General features: G+C 36.8%; 1 protein-coding gene across 1 annotated transcript; it reads left to right on the top strand.

The window, feature by feature from the left end:
• Positions 1-1,726: 1,726 nt before the first annotated feature.
• LOC306857464 (neuropeptide FF receptor 1-like) lies at positions 1,727-9,352 on the top strand (the record flags this gene model as incomplete). Its single annotated transcript, XM_079397420.1, has 3 exons — positions 1,727-2,033; positions 5,015-5,114; positions 8,611-9,352. 3 exons carry the CDS (start codon positions 1,727-1,729, stop codon positions 9,350-9,352), a joined length of 1,149 nt encoding a protein of 382 aa, XP_079253546.1.
• Between the last annotated feature and the right edge of the window lie 281 nt (positions 9,353-9,633).

Here is a 9,633-nt window from a genome sequence, read left to right on the forward strand (position 1 = left end):
GCAGGCTAAAGTGCAGAGCTGTTTATCTGAGCTCCAGCTACAAACCCTGGGAGAAAACGCTGAGGCTAAGCTCATCTCAAACACTATTACACGCTAAAATATGTTTAGCACAAAGGATCTGAGCACAAAAATATTTACAATTAATTAGGCAAAGGCTTTTTATCCAAAATGACTAACATTGCACTGAAGCTTCACATTTATTTCAGTTAATGCATTCCCTAGAAATCGAAACTATGATCTTGGTGATGCAGTATATATAAAATAAATTATATATATAATTTTCATAACATTTATTTCACTTGATAAAAAATACAACTTGTTAAGTGTAACCTTAACAGTTTCAGAACCGCGTTTGGAAAAGCATGCAAATTTGCTTATAACTAGAAATCCTTGGCCTACAGCCTTGGCTCTGCTTTCTGTAGACTCCTTCTGTCATTAAGAATAGAATGCAATCCATCTTTTCAAGGTCACCCATGCTGCCTGTCCATTATGTTGATATAAAGTTAAACTAACTTCTTACCGGTCAACACAGAGGCTGGACCATGCTTATGCATCAGCATATTAAAATGAAACGCTGGGATAACTGGCCTTCAGGCGCATCAGAGTTTGATAAGAGTTTAGTGACAGCAGCCAAAGCTAGAAATTAAGGTCATATCTGCTCATACCCCACGAAACAGTTGCCATGAAATTAAACTACTGCTCTTTTAACTCTTTGGATCTCAGTTTAAATGATTTGCCTTCAGTTTCTGTCTGATCAGGTAATTGCTGCTCGAGCTACTTTTAGATATCACAGCTAATTTAAAGACTGATAAGAATAAAGGACCTTCACAGTTTAATTTGATGCATGTCACCATGTTTAAACTCAGCACAATCTTTGCCGCAATTACAGCAGAAACATGACATAAAGTGGTGTTAGTTATTGCAAATAGTTTGACCACTGGAATAAAAAATACAAAACTTGTTTTCCATTACTGGTATAAAAAGGGATATGCAAGCCTAAAATGAATGTTTTACAGAAAACACCCACAAAAAATTCAAATAATAAGTTTTTAATAATTTAAAATATCAAATTTAGTATGATCCTGATTTATTCTTTTATATACTTTAATAAGTTCAGATCAGAATAAGTATATTTTTTCATTTTTACACAAATATCTGTAAAATAGCATAAATATTTCACCCATATTTTGACATTTAATTTTCAAAAAAGTTATTTGAAACATTATAGTAGACACTTTACTTGCATTTGATATGCTTTCTGTCTATATAAAATCACTTTTGTAAATTTAATTTGATGTCAAAGTTTAGTCTTTGACCCCTAAACACTCTTAAATTAACACACATTTACTTCAGATGCAAAATGACATCAGAAGTCTTTTTTTCTGAAAAATCAATCATAATGCATTGAGTTGATGGTTAACAGATATCTGCCAATGGAGTCCCAAAAATCTATTTAATTCAAAGGGAAAACAAAAATTTTATCTGAAAAACAATATTTTTCTGACCCCACAGGCAGATATTTTGTCTTGTTTTCAGCGAAAACACACTTCATCCTGATGCATTTTTCAGAAAACAAGACTTTAGTACTTTGGATCTCCAGTAGGCCTAAATGTAAGATATTTGTGCTGGAAAACAAGACAAAAATATAAAAATTTTCTGCAAGAAGTGTAATTTCTGAGCAAAGATCTCTCTGTTCTCAGTCTTAGATTTGGAAACTCTCTCAGCAATGGATCTGAACAGCTTCTACAGCGAGAACATCAGTATTAACCACACCACGTTCTTCAACGACAGCAGAAACCTCACGTTCTTACCGTTCTATCAGCATTCCCTCGCCGTGGCCTCCGTCATTATCCTGGCCTATGTGCTCATCTTCTCGCTGTGCATGCTGGGAAACATCCTGGTGTGCTTCATCGTGCTGAAAAACAGGCAGATGAGAACCGTCACCAACATCTTCATACTCAACCTGGCCATCAGCGACCTGCTGGTGGGCATCTTATGCCTTCCCATCACGCTGGTGGACAATCTGATCACAGGTAATGTGCTTCAGATGCATCAGGTTAATGTTCAGCTTTAATGCACCTGGGGCCTGTACCATGATGGTAGATGATCAAATTCAGAGTTACAGGATTAGTTTTGAGTTAATCTGCCTTTACTGGTACCATGATGCTGATCATCAACTTTCTTTGTCAGCTCAGGCTTTGATGCTGCGTTTGTGGAGCACGTGCACGTGTGACATCACCAGCGAACAGCCAATCACGAGCCTTGGTTTAAGGTTTTGCTAAAGGTTAAGAGATTGATGAATATGATGAATTTAAATGCATTTACAATGTAAAAAGTACTTGTTCATGAAAGAGGACAAATAAAAGAAATGATCTTGCTTTATCAGTGCATTCACAAGTGAAACTTAAGTTAGTTTATATAGCTGGAAATATACAGCGATAGAGTCTCGGACATGTAAGGTCACATGTAGTCATTTTTAAAGCATTTTAAATGCTCTGTATATATTAACATTCATTTAAAATAAATGATTTATAATAACTGTTAAACTAAAATTGTTTGTATGTAATGGATTAATAATAATATAAATCATATAAAATAACTAAATTTTTGGTTTTGGCCAGATAATTGTTTTTAGTACTAGTGACCTTTAATTTGGAGAAATATAAACTGGGAGAGTGACTTTTTTGTGCCAGACATGTGTCACTTTGCTCACATCTGATTGGTCTAATTTCAGTTTGAGATCTGTAACTCAGAACATAAACTGCCCCGTTACTATGGCAATGAAGGCAGCTAAAAGCCAAGCCACTTTCATGGAACCTAAAACCCAGGATTGGTGCAAACTAAACTGAAACTTACCTGGCTTCATGGTATAGGCCCCTGGAGAGAGTTTATCTGTTAGTGTTTGCATGCATCTCAATGCTGCCATCTTAATGAGGACTCACACAGCCAATCAGCTGAGCCGTGGATGTCATGTGACTCGTCACTCTGTATTACAAAACATGAGTCTGATTCATGCTTTAAAAGCCTACTGGATAATATTTGATATGCACATTTCTAAGGCTCTAAGTGCTCTGCATGATCAAAACTTTGCAGTTAAACAACTTTTTTATCCAGTAAAAGCTTTTTTAGTCTAATTGTACAAATGTTCATCTTCAGCTGGTGCTTCATGTGTCTTTCTGCTGTTAAATCTCGATCAAGTAAATGTCAGAATAACTGTATTTGCTGTACTATTATAAAGATCTCATTGATTTACATCACAAGCGTCAGAATTACATCATATAAATATCAGCATCTGCACCAAATTGCATATTTTTTTGGCTCAGTTTGAGTCGCTAAAGTTGTGTTTTCATCATATTGTCACTATATATCAGACTGTGACATAAAAGCCTGATGCATCAAATATGATATTTCACAAAAACAATATTTATATATAGGCCTATAATTTTTTTTGACATTATTTCATACGTTTAAAAAAAATGTATTTATTTTAATGCATCTGTGTTTTGCAGTGGAAATGCATTTCAGGATTAACTAGTTTTTTCTAGTTTTCTCTGCTGCTTATTGAGTCTTTGTTGTTGTTCTCAGTACATTTTGGTCATTTATCGGCAAGTGCGAGCGCTGAAGAAAAGCCTAGCATTAGAGGCAGCAGGATTTGTGCAGCTGTTGAATAACGAACACACTACCTTTGTGTTCCTGTGCATTCATTACTGTCAAAGAAACAGGAGAAAAACACCAGAACACTGTTGACTCAGATCCATCATTTGCATACAGACCATGTGTTGTGTAAAGCAGCCATATGCCAGCTGATTTGTTGACTTGTTGGATGTTAAATACAGCTGTAACACCCAATGAGCCACAGATCATTACAACCTAATTCATTTACATCAATCTGTTGAACGTTTAATGATATTTTTAATTGTTTTGACGCGGCATCCTGCTTCTTCAAGTGTCACACAAAGTGTTTTTCCCACACTGTGCATCAATATATGTCAACATTGTTAGGCACGAAAGAAAAAAACATCATGTGAATGCATTCAAAGAGTGTAATCAGAATAGAGGATTTTTATTTATTTTATACATTTTTTTAAAAATGTTTTAAAACGGTCAATAATATAGGATCAAATGTCTATTCTGTATCAGATATTTTAAACAAATGAAAATGTATTTTTAATAATTGTATTATTTAACAGCAACATATAAAGCTTGTACTGATTTTTAGAATAACATAAATTCAAGACTTACCATTAACTCTGGGGTTATTCAGCAATCAACCAATAATTTTGACTTGGTATATAATAATTTTTACATAATTAAAAAAAAAATACACAATTTTTACTTTTTATTGAATTATTGTGGTATGTCCTAATTTCACATTTTTAATGTCATATATGATTCACTGAATTTACTAAAAAAACTTGAAGGTAAATGGCTGCAATCAATTTATTTGAGCTACATTTAAACAAATTTAGATGACTAACATTAAACTAAATTTATTTAAATGTAGCTAAAATAAATTGATTGCAGCCATTTACCTTAAAATTTGTAGTAAATTCAAAGAATCATTTTTGTAATTTCAACTTTTTTTTGTCATAATTTAAACATATTATTTGATTTTTTTATTAAAAAAATATATTTTATGTTGATCGTCTTGATCATTTCCTCTTTTTAATCTTATAATTATAACTTTTTATGTCATAATTGAATTTTTTGACACATTTTGACTTTTTCAACATAATTCTTTTGGCTTTTTAAGAAATACAATATTGTTGATCATTTTGACTTATGTCATAAGCTCTACTTTTTACTATGACTTTCTATGCCATTATTATAACCTACATGCCATTATTTAGACTTAGGGAAGCTGCTGTTGAAACAGAAATCACAAATGAAGTGAAGAAGAGTTGTTTCTTCACTCATAAACAAATATATACAGTGCTTTTGTTTGTTTTCCCCTTTGAAATCCCAGCGCTGTGTTTCTGTGAGCTGTATGTAAGCATTCTCCTCTCTCTCTCAGGCTGGCCGTTTGATGTGGTCATCTGTAAAATGAGTGGACTCGTCCAGGGAGCTTCAGTCTCGGCGTCTGTCTTCACGCTGGTGGCCATCGCGGTGGAAAGGTTAATAACTCTCACCCTCCTGCACTTCACATGAATACAAACACCGACATCATTCACACGGCTGTCTGTGACCCGCTGAGACTCACAGTAATGACCAAGCTCATCTGTGCTGCTGTAAAAACCAGCTCGGCTCAATCACTCTGTGACTTCAGTAAGCCAAAAAAATGATCCTTCTGTCAACATTTACTCACCCTCATGTGCTTCCAAACCCGCATGACTCTCTCAAAAAACACTCAGCTACCGTATGAACTAATTAAGCTTCTGGAAATTGACAGACGTGTTCACTATGTGCTTGTATTGTTTGGAAAAGGACAACAGATTAGCATTTTCCACCCAAAATAAACAAATAAATAAATAAGTTTGACTTCTATTGACTTAATTTTTTACTTATCTTAAAATTAATAATTATGAATCGGTATGTCATAATTTAGACTTTTTTGTCATAATACTGACTTTTCAGTTTCAGTTTTTAAACTTTCCATTTTGACTTTAAAAACTGTGATATTTTATGTTGAGTGCTTTTTGGTCATTTCAACTTTGACAAAATTTTCACTTTTTTCCTCATAATTATGACTTGTTGTCATTTGACTTTTTAATCCCGTAATTTCTTCTTCTTTTTTTTTTTTGCATAATTTAGATTTTTCAATACCATAATTTTGACTTTAAAAAAAAAAAAAACTTTTAAAGAATTTTCACTTTTTATTAATAATAGTGGCATTTCTACAGATTGTTTTTTTAGATTTTTATATCATAATTATGTATTTTTGTCATATTTTTGACCATTTAATCTCATAATTTCCATTTTTTTACTCTTCAAATATCTAACTTTGACTTTGTTTTGTTGATTTTTAAAGATAACTTCATCCTTTTATGTCAAAAGTATGACTTAGTATGACATAATTATCTCTTTTTGTCATAATTCTAACATTTTAACCTAACTTTTAAATCTGGCATTTTAAACATAATTTTGACTTTTTATTTAATAATAATAAAACATTAATATTTTCAAAACGTTCTATTTTTAATGTCATCGTTTCGATTTTTTTAATCTCATAATTGTGGTTTAACAAAGCATGACTTTTTGATTCAGCAAAAACATTCAGCTCTCACTGACTTCAGAAGAAAATGAAAACTGCTCTAAAGCTTCTGTCTGGTCGTTGACAGACGTGGTTACAATGTGCTTGTATTGTTTGGAAAAGAACAACAGACGAACATGAAAAATCCCTTTGTGTTGCACAAAAGAAAGTAAGTCCAAACAGATCTTAAAAGCACCATTAAGTAGAAGATGACAGCGGGTGTCAATGAGAGCGCCGTTCTTCCTTCTGAGAAACTGTCATGACACACAGAAAGCATTTGACAGACACTTCACATGTTATATCACACAGGTCTGTATTTACCAAAGCAGTCATTTAGAGACGGCACACGTCACCCACAGTCTGTATGTTGCACATAGAAGCAGAAATTGCCAGGTTGAAACGGACCTCTGGCTCTCCTCGACCCGCATGAGTCAGTGTGCTCTCAGCTTTTGTAATCAATCTATCAGCTTGATTCTTAGGCACTACAGAAGATTGCAATAATTCAGTGCTTTTAAGGAAGAAGTCAAATCCCTGAGGTGCTAGGGGTCCTATTATGCCTTTTCACTTTTTTGACTTTAGTTAGTGTGCATTGTTGCCGTTTGAGCATTAAAAAAGATTTGCAAGGTTACGCTCCAAAGGGAGATATTCTCTTTAACTCTGTTTTGTTGCTAAATGATGTTCTTGCGCGATTGTCATCATGACGCAAAAAATCAGATCATATCAAAAATATATTTTATATATTTAGATTTGTTCTTAAAATAATATTAATGCATACTATAATATTAAAATATAAATAACTATTTTTAAATACATTGAATTAGTGAAAACGTACACATTTTTTGAACGATTACAATTTAAGTTGTTTTTTTATAATCCAGTAAACATGTAAAGCCACACATTCTGAACATTTATAGTTTTGAGCAGTGTATTAGTAGTTAGTTAGTGTGCTACACGCTAAGAAAAGTCACAATCATAATGTTCATTTGAAGGAATTATTTATCTGCATTTTTAATTATGCATTGTATTTTGTTTTCGGGTTACAGCAGATAATGGATAACAGATAATGTCCTGGCATCTTTGGTGTCCTCTTTTTGTGTAATTTAAACAGTAAATGTGTGCCTTCCTTTATCGAGTGTCTATTTACACTGAGTACAAATAGCCCTCCTTGTTGGCAGAAGCTATTTACATTAACTCCGCCCACCAACCTGCGATTGGGATAGTCAACATTACAAAAGACAGAAACTAATCGTCAGCTTCAGTGGCGCAGATGGTTAGGTGTGTGTCAGATCATTTAAGGGTTGGATCCAGACTGAAGTTTCTGTATCATGGGATGTTAATCAACAGAGAAACAAATAGAGACATAATTAGCGTAGCTGCTGTTCCATCTAAGCAAAAATGATTTGTTCAACCCAAGCTAAAGAATAATAATAATGTACGTCTGATCAGATATAACTGCAGTACAAGATTATAAGATGCATTATGTGAATGCTTGGCTAAAGAGATGTGTCTTTAATCTAGATTTAAACAGAGAGAGTGTGTCTGAACCCCGAACGTTATCAGGAAGGCTATTCCAGAGTTTGGGAGCCAAATGTGAGAAAGCTCTACCTCCTTTAGTGGACTTTGCTATCCTAGGTACTACCAAAAGTCCAGAGTTTTGTGACCTTAGGGAGCGGGTTGGATTGTAGCGTGGTAGAAGACAAGTTAGGTACGCAGGAGCTAAACCATTTAGGGCCTTATAGGCAAGTAATAATATTTTGTAAATGATACAGAACTGAATAGGTAGCCAGTGCAGAGACTGTAAAATTGGGGTAATATGATCATATTTTCTTGACCTGGTAAGAACTCTAGCCGCTGCATTTTGGATTATCTGTAGCTTGTTTATTGAAAAAATTACCATTGTTCTTAATTGTAGCATTTGTTATGGCCAATAATGATCTATATAGCAAATAATCTATTTAGCATTTGTTATGAAAAACAACAGCCTGCACATTTAGTGAAGTGACATACGGTGAAGTAGTGACCCATACTCGGAATTCGTGCTCTGCATTTAACCCATCCAACGTGCACACACACAGCAGTGAACACACACACAGCAGTGAACACACACACAGCAGTGAACACACACACAGCAGTGAACACACACACACCGTGAACACACACCCGGAGCAGTGGGCATTTATGCTGCGGCGCCCGGGGAGCAGTTGGGGGTTCGGTGTCTTGCTCAAGGGCACCTCAGTCGTGGTATTGAGGGTGGAGAGAGCGCTGGACATTCACTCCCCCCACCTACAATTCCTGCCGGCCCGAGACTCGAACTAAATATTGGGGGGGGGGGGGGTTTGTACCTAGTTTTGGTTATTGGGGGGGTTAGGGTTACCCCCCACAAACTACGTCCTGCTTAGATCTGATCTCCTGTGTTCCAGGTTTCGCTGCATCGTCTATCCGTTCCAGCAGAAGCTGACGCGGCGTCAGGCCATCATCACCATCGCCTTCATCTGGGCGCTGGCCGTGGGCATCATGTGTCCATCCGCCGTCACGCTGACCGTCTCGCAGGATGCCCAGCTCTTCACAGTGGACCGGGACAATGAGACGCACCCACTCTACACCTGCTGGGAGGCCTGGCCCGACCAGAGCATGAGGAAGATCTACACCACCGTGCTCTTCTCGCACATCTACCTGGCTCCGGTCACGCTCATCGTCATCATGTACTCGCGCATCGCGGTCAGGCTGGTCAAACCGCCCGTCTTCCGGCGGAAGCTGCGCGTGGTTAACATGCTCCTGATGGTGGCACTGCTCTTCACCGTCTCCTGGCTTCCGCTCTGGATCCTCATGATGCTGACGGATTACGGAAATCTTTCTGCGGCTCAGCTGGATCTGGTGGCCGTCTATGTCTTCCCCTTCGCTCACTGGCTGGCCTTCTTCAACAGCAGTGTCAATCCTATAGTTTACGGCTACTTCAACGAGAACTTCCGGCGTGGATTCCAGGCGGCGTTTAAACTGGGTTTGTGTCTGCTGGACGAGCCGCCGCAGCCCAGACGCAGCGCAGCGTGGAAACACAACCGCGTGTTTGTGAACCGAGACGGACCCAACGCTCAGAGCGACGGCAGGAGAGAGTTCTGCAGCGGAGAGCAGCGAGACGAGCTGGTGCTGGAGGATCTGGACTGAAGGAGCGAAATAAAAGCACAAACGCACACACACACGCACACGCATGAACATGCACACACACACACACACACACACACATACATACACACAGACACACACATGCACACACCCACGCACACACACACTCACTCACTCACTCACTCACACACAGTAAGGCTGTACGGTTTAGGGAAAACAAACAACGTTTCAGATAACAATTAGGCTAAGATTAAAATTTTTAAAAATGCATTTTATTTTTAAAAAGCTCCTGGTTTGCTGTGCTTAACTGCAGAGTTCCACTC

The sequence above is a fragment of the Barbus barbus genome, assembly GCF_936440315.1.
Source record: "Barbus barbus genome assembly, chromosome: 38".
Classification (NCBI taxonomy): Eukaryota; Metazoa; Chordata; class Actinopteri; order Cypriniformes; family Cyprinidae; genus Barbus; species Barbus barbus.